Below are 16,940 nucleotides of genomic sequence, written 5' to 3'. Positions count from 1 at the left end.
GAGAGAGGACAGAAGGAGGGGTGTTGAAGGAGGGGATGGGAGGAAGGAGGGTGATGGAAGGAGGATGTGGTGGAAGGAGGGAGTGAAGGTGGGGGTGGAGAAGGTGGTGGTGGAAAGCGGGTGTACGTTCGCGTGACTCATCACATGTGATATTTTCCGTGACAAATTCAATATCGTGGTATAGGTGCCCGCCTCTCACCCATGAAGTCGTGGGTTCAAAATCAACCAGGGTTACTTTCCCATGGCCTCTCAAAAAAGGTCACAGTACTTGTTTCTGCCCTGGAAACGGACTCGAGAGTAATTCATATCGGAGTTTACGAAAATGTCTGTAATAAAAATTGAGTACACGAAATGACCCCAAGATGACCACTAAAGTGACCATTTTGACCGGAGTTAAAGATAAACGCATATCTCTCTTACTTCAAAACAAGTGGGCACATTCGGTGGTCAAGCAGACTACTTTTAGCTTCCAGAAGACGGAGCAACAATGCATATGTTAGCAGTTCTCTCATTGTTGGTTGCGGCAGTCTCTGCCTATCCAACTTACAGGGATAAAATACCAAATGGATACAGCGTTCCTGACCCGTGTGGGGGAGGTATCTGGGAGGCCGTTGGGCACTACGACCCCACCCATCATACAATCCTGAAGAATATGTTTGGACAGGTAGGTGCTGATGGTTTGAAAACAAACATCGCTTTCATATTAAAAATCTTAGTGCAAACATGTTGGTCACGACGACTTCGAATAAACGATGGTTATATGCACGCTGTGTTTTCACTTTTGCCACATAGGTCCATGATTGTGGTCACATGCCACCCGCGTGTATGTATATCTTTGAGAAGATGTTAACAACTTGGTTTGCTCTGAAGTTTCATTACTACGGAGTGCTCGAGAACCAAGCAAACAGGGCAGTATGATTAAAGCTGCACTCTCAAAGATTTACCGATTTGACAACTTTTTTTTTTTTTTTTTTTGTCTTGGAATGAGCCAATTTTGCGTAAATATCTGCAAACCAGTGATAAAAGACTGCTGGCAAGATCAGTTCGCAGTTTTTCGTATTTCCGTTCGAAAAATTAATGTTTTATGGTTAAAAGCGTTACTAATGGTTTCAGAAAAATGCACAAAACATCATAATTTGAACATAAATATGAAAATCTGCGATCTGATTTTTTTGTCAGCAGTCTTATATCATTGGTTTCCATGCATTTTCGCATAAATTGGCTCATTCCAAGACAACAAATAAAAAGTCGTCAAACGTTCAATCTGTGAGAGTGCAGTTTTAAGTCGAAGACTGGTATTATCGGTACGCAATCCTCCAAATTAGTTGAATATTATTTGAAACGCATTAATTGGGCAAGCAATAATGAGTTATGCCTACACATGGTTAGGGGAGAGGCGCGGGGGTGAAGGCTGTGAGATCCTCAGACAGTAATAATTATTTTGAATTTAAGAATATTAAGAATGATATCTCGGGCATTTAACGGTCATTATTTATTGTAGCACTTTGCTGCCGAAGGCCACATGTGGACCCCCAAGCTTTGTGGTATGGACAGTGACGGCGATGGCATTTTGAATGGTGTGGAACTGGGAGACCCAAACTGTATTTGGACAGTGGGTGCAATTCCAGCTGGACCAGCCACTGGACATCCTGGTTAGTGAAATTATTATTTAATCACTGTAACTCATTATTTTGATAATGTTTTGAAGTATTTTTGAAAAAAATCTTTTCTCATAAAATTAGTTACATTTTAAGCTGTAAAATATTTTATTTGTTTAAATCTTGTCCAAAGTTTTGAATCAACATATTATGAGATTATGCTCTTTTAAAAGAGGTAAAACATAAAATACTTTTAATAACCTTTGATGTGATGTTCGGGATTGAAATTCGGCTTAAGTATTATTGTGCTATTGGTGCCTAAATACCGTTTCCTGACCTTCGATGGTTTTTTTTCAGGAATCTGTAACCCAGTATCTGCGTGCGGAGGATTTACATGCGGATGTCATGGTAACCAGTGTGTCGGAAAATAGACAGCTTTTATTCCATCCGTATACTGTATTTAATATTTATGTGATATTTGATATTATGTTATAAAAATAAGTCCTGTGTGTTTTTAAGTTATACATGATTATCGAGTCAAGCAATTATAACATTTGTTTTTGGATATAATTATATATCATCCATGGACAATCCAAGAGCCATAACTCAGTCTTGAGTCGTGCGGCATGGCTAGTTACCGAACTTGGCCGAGCTATTATGCCAATACACATATAATGCAAGTTCGGTTATACTCGGACAGAAGAATCTTGATAACATACATTTTGGGTAATTTAAGTACTTGTTTTAATGAATGTTGGGTTCATCGACTTCGAAGGCCAGAAAATCATGCACATAAAATATACCGGTCCTCAAAACATTCCAGAAATAGCAGCTTTTAAAGATGATATTGTCTTTACAAATTTGACACATGTTCAGATTACCGTCTCCGTGGCCTAGTGGTTAAGGCGACCGCCTACGGAGCGGGAGGTCGTGTGTTCGATCCCTGGCCGCGTCATACCGAAAGACGTTAAAAAGATGGTGCTTTACATCAAGCACGTAAAAGAACCAATTGGTCTCTTTGAAAAAGAGCTAGGGTATCGCACCCGGACTTCCTTGTATCCCGCCACTGTCTCTTCCGCGTGCTGTCCTTTCAGCAAAAACAAAGGACCCCGTTGGAAATAAGTGCTTGCACTTTTACGGGTTAAAGAAGTACATACATACAGAAAAAACCCTATTGCACAGTAGCATATATTTGATAAAAAATAATGAAGCGAATAACATGCAAACATCGAACATCTTTAGATCAATTTAGACGAAATTCTGAACATGCATTGTTTTATTTACTAGTATAGTTTATTAGTACAACAATGCAGTGAAAACTACACGGACAAGCCCAGTAGCCTGACATTTTAGAGGTACAAGGCAAGGGCCTACACGACAATGAACTAGAGACACGGTCACCACATACACACACGACAATTATGTCCGCCTTGAAAAAAATGAGGGGGGGGGGGTATGTCCACCTATACAAAAATGAGGGGAATGATTTTGTCCGAGTGGGGGGATTTCGTCCGCCTTCCGTCAAAATAGCTATACCGATATATGATAGGATTGCCGCCTTGGAGCGGACAGTGAAATACGACTTCACTGGAACTAGTTCGGTGCGATCGTAAAAACTCGGCCAACTCCGGCAAGCTTCGGTTATATAATGACCGAGGTGTTCCGATTGATATATCGGTGAAGAGTAAGATGACAAGATAAAAACAGACGATATTACATCTGCCCCGTGCGTGATAGACAGATAAGGATTTTAAAAGGTTAGCAGGTCAATATATCAACACGTATTAAGCCTATGAACATAGTACTTGAAACACCAGCTGAAAACGTGTCCACCTTTCTACGATGGTTGAAGAGAAACACTATTCAAAGTGTCATTTAATAAAGAAGATCAATCGTAACACCTCGGCCTTCTCCGCCATACGACGAGCCTGGAATGCATTCCGGTGCATCAGTAAAAGTAGTTCGTAAAATTAATGATAATAATTTAAATTTATTGTAGTGTTGTAACATGTTATTTTTATTATTTAATTCAAATTGCTTCCCAGTGATATCTATTATTGCATAATTCATTGATATTCCTAAGAGTGCAAACGTTAGGCTTCACTGCTTAATTGAAATTACTACGCGATCTTTGTTCCGATTATACCTTCTTTGTGTATGCGTGCAAGTATACAGAATTAATCTGATTAAGATACGTGGTTCATTATCAGAATAATATAATAGCAAAAAGAAAGCAACACACTTACCCAATTCGAAAAGATATACAGCGCATATGATTGATTTTCTGTAATTTTTAGCGATAATCAAAGTAGAAATCGCCGTATCGGGAAGTTTTTAATCCTCAGCCTACGTCACTTCCGGTAAAGGGCGCAACTCTTATATGTCAATTAAGCGATTAATTGAAAGGGTATTTTAGTAGCGAGTGTTAACACTACAACTATATTTCAACACACGCACTCTGTTGCACGGATACCTTGACTTAAAGGCCTAGTTTAAGGAATGTTTGGCATGACAATCCCATGCTGTGCATCTCCTGCTAATTGCACTGATGTCACAGTAGGGTCCAATTTCCTGTTTATTTGTTTATTGGCTCAGGGCCATTTAATGTCCATTTTTTTAATAAAACCACCAAAACTGCACAGCAGGATATTCAGATCAGAGACCTGATCAGACAATTAGGCATTTAGACTAAGATCAATACACAGACATTGTGTACAATATACGTTGTTTTTTGTGGGGGGTGGGGTGGGGTGGGGGGTCACTTATAGAAGGATAACACTAGGCCTTTAATGGTATAAAGCCTAACCCTCGCGATTGAAATTTTACATCACTCGCTCTTCCATAAATCTGATAGCTGGCGCGTTAAATGTTTTTTTTACCATTCCATTAAAAACGCTTTGACCTCGAATAAAATGTCTTCATTTGCGCTGACCATTTAAAGGGGCTAGCCACCAGATGGTCCAATGATCGGCAAACTCAGTATTTCCTCAAAACAAGCCTAGAATGGTCAATGCGAGTTAGTAGGAGGCAGATCATACTCCTTTTACATGGTTTCCAAGCTTAAATCATATCTGTTTATGAGTACAGATAAATATACCGACGCTATTGTTAAACTGACTGGGATTTACGTGGTAGACAACCCTAGTAAATTTCGATTTGGAAAAATGCGCAAAAACTGCGAAATATGCATGTATCGTAGGCGATATGATACACAAGTAGGTAAAATTCAATGCGTTGTACACAACGATGTCAACTTTATGTAAGTTTTTGAAAAAAATCTTTTTTTTCTTGCAACTGTGTCATCTGGTGTCTTGCCCCTTTAAATATTAAGTTTTGAAATATATTGACTATTGATGTGAAACGAGTGTAGAATGAAGACAATTGATGTGAAACAAGTGAAGAATGAGATCAATTGATTTGACAACTGAAGAATGAGATCAATTGATGTGACACAGATGGAAAGGAAGACAATTGATGTGACACAAACGGAGAAGGAAGTCAATTGGTGTCAATTGATGCGACACAATCTGAGAATAAGATCAATTGATGTGACACAAATAGAAAGGAAGACAATTGATGTGACACAAATGGAGAAGGAATTCAATTGATGTGACACAAATGGAGAAGGAAGTCAATTGATGTGACACAAATAGAGAAGGAAGTCAATTGATGTGACACAAATGGAGATGGAAGTCAATTGATGTGACACAATCTGAGAATAAGATCAATTGATGTGACACACATGGAAAGGAAGACAATTGATGTGACACAAATGGACAAGGAAGTCAATTGATGTGACACAAATGGAGAAGGAAGTCAATTGATGTGACACAAATGGAGAAGGAAGACAATTGATGTGACACAAACGGAGAATAAGATCAATTGATGTGACAAAAATGAAAAAGAAGAAAATTGATGCGAAACAAATGAAAAAAAAGACAATTGATGTGACACAAATGGAGAAGGAAGTCAATTGATGAGACACACATGGAGAGGAAGACAATTGATGTGACACGAATGGAGAAGGAAGACAATTGGTGTTACACAAATGGAGCAGGAAGTCAATTGTTGTGGCACAAATAAAAAAGAAGACAATTGATCGGACACAATCGGAGATTAAGATCAATTGATGTGACACAAATGGAAAGGAAGACAATTGATGTGACACAAATGGAGAAGGAAGACAATTGATGTGACACAAATGGAGAAGGAAGTCAATTGATGAGACACACATGGAGAGGAAGACAATTGATGTGGCACGAATGGAGTAGGAAGACAATTGGTGTTACACAAATGGAGAAGGAAGTCAATTGTTGTGACACAAATGAAAAAGAAGACAATTGATCGGACACAATCGGAGAATACGATCAATTGGTGTGACACAAATGGAAAGGAAGACAATCCCCTAGAATCAATCCTTACTCACTATATCTTACTAATTCGATCTTGTACTCAGACGAAAAACAACATGTATAGTATACAAATGTTTAATTTGTTGTAAGCGTCATGGCCAATCGACTGTACATACACAAATATTTTCACATATTTCAACATATACGATCATAATAAACAACACATTTTCAATGAAATTATTCAAAAGCATTGATATATCTATGTAACAACACAACTTTTGTAAAACATAAAGACAAAACTTTGTATATCATAATGTATACTGATTTCAAGAATATAATGATGAGTTCCGATGTTTGATATGAATGAACCCGTTAAGTTTTTTGAAATAAAAAACGTCGGACATGCTTGTACACAGCTTGATGACCATGCGCTGAATGAATCAATCCATATTGCACAGTAATCACGTGCTCGATAGAGCGCGAAATCATAGCGCCCCCAGGCGTATCGTTTCGGAACGATACAAGGGGAAACAATTTTCTCCTAATTCTTTTCAATCAAACGTAGAAAATTATATTTGATGTGACACCATTGTAGAATGAAGTCAACTGATGTGACACGAATGGAGAAGGAAGACAATTGGTGTTACACAAATGGAGAAGGAAGTCAATTGTTGTGACACAAATGAAAAAGAAGACAATTGATCGGACACAATCGGAGAATAAGATCAATTGATGTGACACAAATGGAAAGGAAGACAATTGATGCGACACAAATGGAGAAGGAAGACAATTGATGTGACACCAATGGAGAAGGAAGTCAATTGATGTAACACAAATGGTGAAGGAAGTCAATTTATGTGACACCATTGTAGAATGAAGTCAACTGATGTGACACGAATGGAGAAGGAAGTCAATTGATGTGTCACAATTTAGGAATGTATACTGTTCAAAACAATGATCGATCAATTGTATTTACTTTTTATTTGGATTTCAGTGGCATACTAAAATCAAGAACATATAACAGAGCACCGTCATTTATTTTCCAACACAGTTGTGGCCATGACAATTACATGTAAACGCCTGACCTGGACAGGAGCCAACAGGATTGCAAATACCTGAATGTAGAAAGAAAAGTTTATCAAACTCTTAATATATGGGAAACAAGAAAACATATATTTCATTAAAACGAAATTCCTACTACTCCCCTAAAAGTGGTCAAATTTAGACCTTGTTTTAATTTATTTAAAATTAAAGCAATAAACTTAATAGAGAGATGTCGGAAGTTTTAAATTTTAACCCAATCAAATGGGGCACAATATAGTTATCAATTGGTAAATGCAAAACTTGTTTTATTATATTTATTTTTAATGCATAATTATGTTTAACTTATTTAACTTTTAAATTGTGTACAGATGAAAAAAATATTAGCGTTACTTTGGAGCTTCTTTAAGAATTTAAAATTTGCTACCACGTAGCTGGTAATTGAAATCATCATTTATATAAGGTAATACATGCATATTTAAACTGTTCCTAAATCATATGTTGTTGTTTTTTGTTTCGATCATTAAAGTCAAATAAGTTAAACATAGTAATGCATTAACATAAAAATAAATATGTTTTGGCATCAACCTTTATTGAGTCGCAGTAATGAAGATCTTAGTTTTTTTTCTTTATATGTCGATTATTCGTAATTTGAAAATAGTTCTGATACATATATTTCCTTAATTTGCTACATATTTAAGTGGATTGAACTTAGTGTGACTCGCTCATGTTTTTGAACCAACAATTAGTTTTCCCGACAATGCATCTGAAAACACTTATTTTATCATTAGTTTACTCTATGATATCGAAATTACAGAAAATTACAGAAAAAAAATACAGTTACAGCATAAGAAAATATTTTGGTTTTAGTGGGGTTCCAACCCACGCCGGTAAAGCCAAGAAAAAAAGAAGAAAACAGTCAGCTAGTCCATACGGCCACAGGGACTTTTTCAATAGGTGTGGATATGTTGACCTCTTAAGGATACATTGATAACATCACGTGATAATGTTAATTAACCAATCCCGCAACACCACACCCGTAATTAATTTTCAATCGCGTTATTAACGCTTATAAAAATTATGGTCTTCTAAGACGCTATTTGAGCAAAAATAAACATTTGCTGAAGCGTTCCAGCTTTTGGTGTTTTTATTTTAACACTTATTATGATTTGCCACACTTTATTTCGTAATTAGAATAGTGCATTTTACAAACCATGAGCGAGTCACTTTAAACTAGTAACGAAGTTGGGGAAAACGATCAATGTGTTGTCTATGGTGGCATATAACTGCCGTAAGATCACCTGATAGCGTTCGCGAATTGTTTCGTGTTAACCACTTTATTTTCGCGATAATTATCATAAGACTAAAACAGGCTTGAAAGTGCCCAGAACTGCCACCTATTACTCTTCTTAGCTGTACAACACTAACAGGTTAACTAGTTATGGTTTGCGAATTCCACCTATTATGAAACATAATAACTAGTTAACTAGATAAGATTCGTGTTACCACTTATCTATAAATGCACTTTTGGCTTCTAACAGTAACTGGTCATCTTGTTATGGTTTGCGAAATCCACTTAATAAGTAACATAATATTAAACTGGTTAACTAGATAATAGTCCGAAGTGAATATTCTATATCTGAGATATCTGGGGAGGGGTAGGGGTGTTTGGGAGTAATTGGATAAAGTTGAATTCCTCACCTGGGTGACCAGTAGCACGTCCGGTTGGCGAACCCCCCGCAGTCCATACGCATGTTGGGTCACCAAGTTCGGCCCCATTGGTCACACCGTCACCGTCACTGTCCGCCTGGCACAGCGCTACTGTCCATACGTGCCCAGCAGCTGCAAACGCCTGGAACAAAGGTTTTTACACTCTTTAAAGCTGCACTCTCACAGATATACCATTTTTGCAACTTTTTTATTTTTTGCCTTGGAAAGAGCAATTTGTTGCCTAAATATCTGCAAACCAATGATAATGGATTTCTGACAAAAAAATCATCGTAGATTTTTATATTTCCGTTCGAAAATTAATGTTTTATGGCTTACTAACGGTTAAAGAAAATTGCATAAAACATTATTTTTTGAACTTGAATATAAAAATCTGCAATCTAATTTTTTGTCAGCAGTCTTATATAACTGGTTTCCATGGATTTTCGCAAAAATTGGCTCGTTCCAAGACAAAAAATAAAAAAGTTGTCAAAACGTTCAATCTGTGAGAGTGCAGCTTTAAGGTATGCCATGTACTATTTTTCAGTGCTTCAGCCGGGATTTAAAAAGGGCAGGGCGCTAGGTCAGAAAGAACACTTTTGATGCACATTGAATGAGCCTTAATGGGGCACTTGCAACGGTCGATGTTCAATTTGTATTGTGTATGTTTGTAACTACATTGTGTACTTTCAATACTAATAGTTTGTTATGAATACCTTAGCTGTTTTCTTTACTTCAGTGTCAAAATTATATGTACAATTGAACATGTATTAATTGTTTGTATACTCTATGTCTGATAATTGACTCTGTCAAACAAAAGGGCACAGCAGGGTGTAGTTAAAAGGCAGCCGGGTGCTGGAAAAGGGCAGAAGGGTGCCCCATCCTGCTATATAGGCCTACCTAAAGCACTTTCAATTATGGGGTTTTGGGATGCCCGGCGACCCCATATTATTTTGGTATCATTTAAAGATGCACTCTTATTCCCAAATAAGATTACCAAAATTAATAAAGTTGTTTTAATTGATCAAAAAGGATGAATAAATGTCGAAAACAATGGTTTTTATGAAGGATGTCGAGTTTAATTTGAAAGAAATTAGCATAAAACACGATATTTCTACCTTATGAGACTATATAGTAGACCGCAGTAAATCTTTTAGCATTCAGCAATCATTTAATATTTTTGCACTTTCTGCTATTAATTACACGATTACAATCTTGTTATCAGTATGGAGTATTTTCCATAAATGCATTATTTAGTAAGTAGTTAAAGGTATATAAGTCAAAATTGATATTGTTATACACACATACATGTGTATGCATTGATTTTGAATAAGAGTGTCACTTTATAAGGGTTTTGCGCGTAGAAAAGTCTTGAAAAAAATCAAACACATTCAAGATATTACAACTAGCTTTTTTGGTCTTGAGAGATTGCAGAATATATGTCATCTCAAGTCTGATTCAAATGGAAATGTAGAACAAAAATATAAATTAAAATTTAAAGTGACACTCTTATTCAAAATCAATTCATACGCATGTATAACAAACATAAATTTTGAAACATATGTTATAGGTACGAAAATACCCAAAAGCATTGTTGGAATTAACGGATAAAACGTTAAACTCGAATTACCTGTGCGAATGGGTTTTTATCAACTGTGTGATGCAGAGGGTTGTAGTGGCCAACAGCCTCCCATACCGTAGCACCACCATCGCATGGATTGGGTACACCATACCCATTCGGAATTAAATCCCGATAATAGGGGTGCCCAAGAACAGCGGAGCAACACACGAAGCTTATAATTGCCAAAACGTTCATCTTCTTTTTCAAGTCGCGGTGATAATCGATTGTTGGAATTTTACACTCTGGTCTATGCCATGGTAAGTTATCTTATATATGAATCACGGCAACATTCTCTAATCTTTGCAGCGAGATAGCCTAAATTCAAATCATGGGAATGGCCGGCAGAAATAATTGTTCGCAGAGTTTAAAGGTATACCAAATTGTGTGCTGTCATAGGTAATATAATATATCGACTAAAAGGAAATATTGATTTCGTTTAAAAAATCAGCCAAATATCCCATTGAGAAAAATAATCAACAACAAGATGGTTCCATCTGGAAAATAAACAAAAGGGTTCTTAATTCCATGCAGACCCAACTTAAGCCATTTAATGACGGGTTGAAATCTATTTTTATAACACATTATATGCAACATTTGGTCATAAAAGAATTGGAAATGTTTAATAGAATACTACGATACACATTCATACTTTAAAGGAATCATCAAGTGAACTTTAAAAGGGACTAGACACCAGATGGTCCAAACACCGGCAAATACATTGTCTCCTCAAGGAAGACAATTAATGTGACACAAATGGAGAAGGAAGTCAATTGACTTGACACACGTGCCACAACTGTAGAGGGAAGTCAATCGATGTGGCTCAGTTGTACAGGGAAGTCAATCAATGTGGCTCAATTGTATAGGGAAGTCAATCGATGTTGCTCAATAGTAGAGGGAAGTCAATCCATGTGGCTCAATTGTAGAGTCAATTGATGTGTCACAATTGTAGAGGGAAGTCAATCGATGTGTCTCAATTGTAGAGTCAATCGATGTGTCACAATTGTAGAGGGAAGTCAATCGATGTGTCTCAATTGTAGAGTCAATCGATGTGTCACAATTGTAGAGGGAAGTCAATCCATGTGGCTCAATTGTAGAGTCAATTGATTTGTCACAATTGTAGAGGGAAGTCAATCGATGTGTCTCAATTGTAGAGGGAAGTCAATTGATATTTCACAAGCGAAGAATATATAATGGTCAAAACAATGATCGATCAGTTTATTTTTAATCGTATTTAAGTGGCATACGAAAATCAAGAACACATAACAGAACACGGTAATTTATTTTCCAACACAGCTGTGACCATGGCAGTTGCAACTGAACGCCTCACTCGCACAGGAACCAAGAGGATTGCAAATACCTGAATATAGAAAGAAAATGATACAAAATTCTAAATATAAGGGATACAAGAAAACACAAATTTCATTAAAACAAAATTCCTACTCCTCCCATAAAAGTGGTCAATTTAAGACATTCTTTTTATTTGCTTTATAAAATAGCATGAGCATTATTAGAGATATGTCTTAAAGCTGCACTCTCACAGATTTACCATTTTTACAACTTTTTTATTTTTTTGTCTTGGAAAGGGCATTCTTTTGCGTATATATGTGCAAACCAATGATATAAGATTGCAGACAAAAACTTAAATCAGAGATTTTCATATTTCCGTTCGAAAATTAATGTTTTATGGCTTATACCGTTACAAACGGTTAAAGAAAAAAGCATAAAACATCATTCTTTGAACTTAAATATAAAATTCTGCGATCTAATTTTACGTCAGGTGTCTTATATAACTGGTTTCCATGGATTTTCGCAAAAATTGGTTCGATCCAAGACAAAAAATAAAAAAGTTGTCAAAACGTTCAATCTGTGGGAGTGCAGCTTTAAGTCCAAAAGTACACCCATTCAAAGAATGTGTGTGTATTCCACGTGATAAATTACGTCATAAATGTTTAAAGTCTTTATTCGAAGTGCTCAAAATGTTGCCTTCCGACGTAGTATTTATGACGTAATTTATCACGTGTTATACATACTTCACAATCTTTGTTGAAAGTCTTCATTCGAAGCAAAACATTGCCTTCCGACGTAGCATTTATGACGTAATTTATCACGTGGCATATACACACACTGTTCTCTGGGGAGGGAGACAAGATGGTCTCATATATTAGATATTTAAATATCAATCCTAGATAATGAACATTTGTTTATCGATGTGAGTAGCTCGTTGACAATGTATGGGAACATGACAGAAGAATAAGATTCCTCACATGGAAAAGAAAAAACAACAACACTATACTGTTATTAAAAATGTGTATGTATATATCGGAGAATAAATACATAAACAATCACTTTGGCTAGTAAAAATGTTCATTTAAAAAAATCTCATTTGTTTTACCAATATCTCAATCAGTTGAATAACCCAACCTGTTAACCAGGACTTGCAAATATGGGGCCTGTTGCGAAACGCTTCTTTAACATGTATTTGTACGTGCAGCTTGTTCATTCTAAACTTTAAAATGTACCCATACATGGGTGACGTAGTGCACAAACAGTAACCAACTCGTACACGTACTTGTACAATGTATACATACCTGAATGACGTAGTGCACAAACAGTAACCAACTCGTACACGTACTTGTACAATGTATACATACCTGAATGACGTACTGCACAAACAGTAACCAACTCGTACACGTAATTGTATCATGTACACATACATGGATGACGTAGTGCACAAACAGTAATCAACTCATACAAGTAATTGTACAATGTACACATACCTGAATGACGTACTGCACAAACAGTAACCAAATGGTACATACCCGGATGATGTAAAGCATATACAGTAACCAACTCGTGCACTACTTGTTATACTTAATTTTAAATAATCAGCAATATCGGAACCTTAAGAATCTGTGGCTTCTGTACCTCTGAGATATCGAGGGAGTTGGAGGGATGTTTGGGTGTGATCCGATATAGATGAATTCCTTACCTGGGTGACCAGTAGCACTTCCGGTTGGCGAGCCCCCCGCAGTCCATACGCATGTTGGGTCACCAAGTTCGGCCCCATTGCTCGCCCCGTCACCATCACTGTCTGCCTGGCACAGCGCTACTGTCCATACGTGCCCAGCAGCTGCAAACGCCTGGAACAAAGGATTTTACACTCTTTAAAGCTACCCTCTCACAGATATACCATTTTTACAACTTTTTATTTTTTGTCTTGGAAAGAGCAAATTTTTGCGTAAATATCTGCAAACCAATGATATAAGATTGCTGACAAAAATCAGATCGTAGATTTTCATATTTTCGTTCGAAAATTTACGGTTTATGGCTTAAACCGTTTTTTAACGGTTTAAAGAAAATGCATAAAACATCATTTTTTTAACTTAAATATAAAAATCTGCGATCTAATTTTTGTCAGCAGTCTTATATAACTGGTTTCCATGGATTTTTGCAAAAATTGACTCGTTCCAAGACAAAAAATAAAAAAGTATTTCAAACGTTCAATCTGTGAGAGGGCAGCTTTAAGGCATGTGAGGTACAACTTTGTTAATATTGGATGCCCAGCGACCCATATAATTTTGGTATTATACAAAAGAGTTTTGTGAGTAGAAAAATATTGAAAAAAATATCAAACTTAAACAAGATATAGCAACAAGCTTTTTTGTTCCTGAAAGATTGCAGAAAATTTGTCATTTCAAGACTGATTCAAACTGAAATGTAGAACAAACATATAAACTGAAATTTAAACCAACTTTCCCCTTTTTTCTCATTTAAGTGCGAACAAACATTCAAATACACAACATTTCAAGCACAAACATTGAAGTACACAAAATTTCAAGCCTATAATTTCGACACAGATCCCTCTTGGCTATGTATCCAACTACATGCAAAAAAGAAAGTAAAACGAGTATTGCGATGTTTCGACTTAGTATACCGCTTGTACACAGTAAATGAAATGTTAGAACACTCATTTGATAAGACTGAAAATTATGCTTTAGTTAATATGAGAGATTGGAGGATTTGTTGGTTTATTTTTCGAATCACATATAAAAAATCAAAATTATAATTACAGTCAATTGCCTTCCAATGGGCCGCACAAAATGAATTTTTGGTGCAAATTTATTTGATAATTCAAGCAAAATATTTGATGGTTTAATAACCAAAATAATATTTTTTTCGCAGACAGCTAACTTATCATCAGCTATCTTTTATGTACAACGTTTGTCAATAATTGGCGATTTTACTTTCACATTTTATCAAGGTTAAACTCAGATGAAATGACTAAATTAACTCCGTACTTTAACATTCGGAACTCCCTCGGCCATTTTTATCGAAAACAACATCGGATGTAAATGGACGGTTTACATATTCAGAAATCGGACACTTTAACTACGCTGCAAGTAGATCGCGTAGAAATTTCAATTTAGCAGTTAAACTTAATGACTTAACTCGGCTTGGGATTCTTAATTATGTTTTAAATAATACATTTCACTGGCAATCAATTAATACAAGCTCCGAATGATACATAACCGCCGAACATGTCAATTTTTGGCCATTTGAAAATGTAGGTACCGTTGGAGTTATAAGTTTAGTATTGTTGAATGGTGTATACATGTATATGGTTAAACTACATTTTCCACAAACACCACAGCTCACTCAACTTAATATATCTGTGGAACTATAATTTGGATTTCTCAAAACACGAAAAAGTCATATGTGGCTTTTGAAATTAGGCGACTTTATGTTAGCAGTAAAACTAGTGTTTTTTTTAGTATGATTAGTACTCTGCCAAGTGATTGCCTGAACCCTCGGGCAATAATTACATCAACTGAATGCAATAATCCATGTAAGCGTGAACCCTCGGGTAAAGATTTTATAAACCGAATACTCTAGTTCATGTAAGCGTGAACTCTCGGGCATTTATTTCAAAATTCGAGCACAATAATCCATGTAAGCGTGAAGCCTTGGACATTTATTACATCAACAGAATGCCCTTGTCCATGTAAGCGTGAACTCTCGGGCATTTATTTCATAAATCGAATGCCTAAGTCCATGTTAGCGTGAACCCTCGGGCATTTATTTCATAAATCGAATGCCTAAGTCCATGTTAGCGTGAACCCTCGGGCATTTATTTCATAAATCGAATGCCTAAGTCCATGTAAGCGTGAACCCTCGGGCATTTATTTCATAAATCGAATGCCTAAGTCCATGTTAGCGTGAACTCTCGGGCAGTTATTTCATAGATAAAATGCCCAAGTCTATGAAAGCGAGAACTCTTGTGCATTTTTTTTTCATAAATCGAATGCCGAAGTCCATGTAAGCGTGAACTCTTGTGCATTTTTTCATAAATCGAATTCCGAAGTCCATGTAAGCGTGAATCCCCGGACATTTTATTCATCAGCCGAATACCGTAGTCAATCTTAGCCAGAACCCTTGGGCTTTTATTTCATCACCGAAAGCTCTAGTTTATGTAAGCTTGAACCCTCGGGCAATTATTGTATCAATACTATAGTACATAAAAGTAACAAAAGTATACTTTAAGTACCTGTGCGAATGGGTTTTTATCGACTGTGTGATGAAGTGGATTGTAGTGTCCCACAGCCTCCCATAAAGTAGCACCACCATCGCATGGGTTGGGCACACTGAACCCATTCGGAATCCTATCCCGGTAGTAGGGGTGCCCCAAAACACCGGAGCAACACACGAAGCTTATAATTGCCAAAACGTTCATCTTCTTATTCCAGTCGTAGTGTTAATCGATTGTAAGTAATTTATACTCTGGCGAATGACGATGGAAAGTAATCTTATATATGAGGCACGGTATGAAAAAAATCTAATCTTTGCAGCCAAATTGCCTAAATTATAATCATGGTAATGGTCAGCAAGAGTTTAAAGGTACACCAAACTGTGTATTGTCATAGGTTATATTTTCACTAAAGAGAATATTGATTTCGTTTAGATATCAGCCTACTATCCACGTGAGAAAAATAATCAAGAACAGAAGGGTGATATCTCGAAAATTGACCAAAGGGAACTCAATGTCCTGCAATTCAAAATTAAGCAATTAAATGACGGGTTGAAGTTATGCAAAGCTTGGTCATAAAAGTATTGCAAACGTTCAAAGGGAGCACGATACAACGATACACGTTTATGCTGCACAGGAATCACTAAGTTAACCTTTTAACGGACTAGACACCAGACGGTCAAAAATCGGCAAATACAGGAATTCCCAAGAGGAAGCCGAGAAGTGTCAATGCCAACTAGAAGGCGGAAACCGATAATACATCATCTTACATGATTAAAAAATAAACACAACAACTGTTGCTGTCTCATCTGAGTTTTCCCGTTAAAAATAGCGCAATATGGTTTCCCAGTTTAAATCATATCTGTTTATGAGTACAGATAAATATACCGATGCTATTTTTAAACTTACTGGGATTTACGTGGTAGACAATCCTAATAAATTTTGAATTGGAAAAAATGCGCAAAAACTGCGAATGATGCATGTGTTGTAAGCGATGTGATACATTAGTAACAGTGTGTGTATACCACGTGATAAATACGTCATATATGCTACGTCGGAAGGCAACATTTTTCTTAAAATGAAGGTTTAAAACAGAG

The 16,940-nt window shown here is 36.4% G+C and overlaps 3 protein-coding genes across 3 annotated transcripts; 1 reads left to right on the top strand and 2 right to left on the bottom strand.

Moving 5' to 3' along the window:
* Positions 1–487: 487 nt before the first annotated feature.
* On the top strand, positions 488–2,029 carry LOC128235222 (temptin-like). The gene is made up of 3 exons (XM_052949998.1): positions 488–664; positions 1,502–1,652; positions 1,956–2,029. Exons 1-3 carry the CDS (start codon positions 488–490, stop codon positions 2,027–2,029), a joined length of 402 nt encoding a protein of 133 aa, XP_052805958.1.
* A 4,886-nt stretch (positions 2,030–6,915) lies between these two features.
* LOC128236011 (temptin-like) lies at positions 6,916–10,602 on the bottom strand. Its single transcript, XM_052950795.1, has 3 exons — positions 10,329–10,602; positions 8,693–8,843; positions 6,916–7,065 (listed from the first exon to the last, which is right to left on the bottom strand). The coding sequence occupies exons 1-3, from the start codon at positions 10,512–10,514 to the stop codon at positions 6,986–6,988; spliced, it is 417 nt and encodes a 138-aa protein (XP_052806755.1). The 5' UTR covers positions 10,515–10,602; the 3' UTR covers positions 6,916–6,985.
* A 994-nt stretch (positions 10,603–11,596) lies between these two features.
* LOC128235610 (temptin-like) lies at positions 11,597–16,050 on the bottom strand. The gene is made up of 3 exons (XM_052950418.1): positions 15,865–16,050; positions 13,309–13,459; positions 11,597–11,676 (listed from the first exon to the last, which is right to left on the bottom strand). Exons 1-3 carry the CDS (start codon positions 16,048–16,050, stop codon positions 11,597–11,599), a joined length of 417 nt encoding a protein of 138 aa, XP_052806378.1.
* Between the last annotated feature and the right edge of the window lie 890 nt (positions 16,051–16,940).

This window comes from Mya arenaria, chromosome 5 (assembly GCF_026914265.1).
Source record: "Mya arenaria isolate MELC-2E11 chromosome 5, ASM2691426v1".
Taxonomy (NCBI): domain Eukaryota; kingdom Metazoa; phylum Mollusca; class Bivalvia; order Myida; family Myidae; genus Mya; species Mya arenaria.
This window is presented reverse-complemented; position numbering and strand designations above follow the sequence as displayed.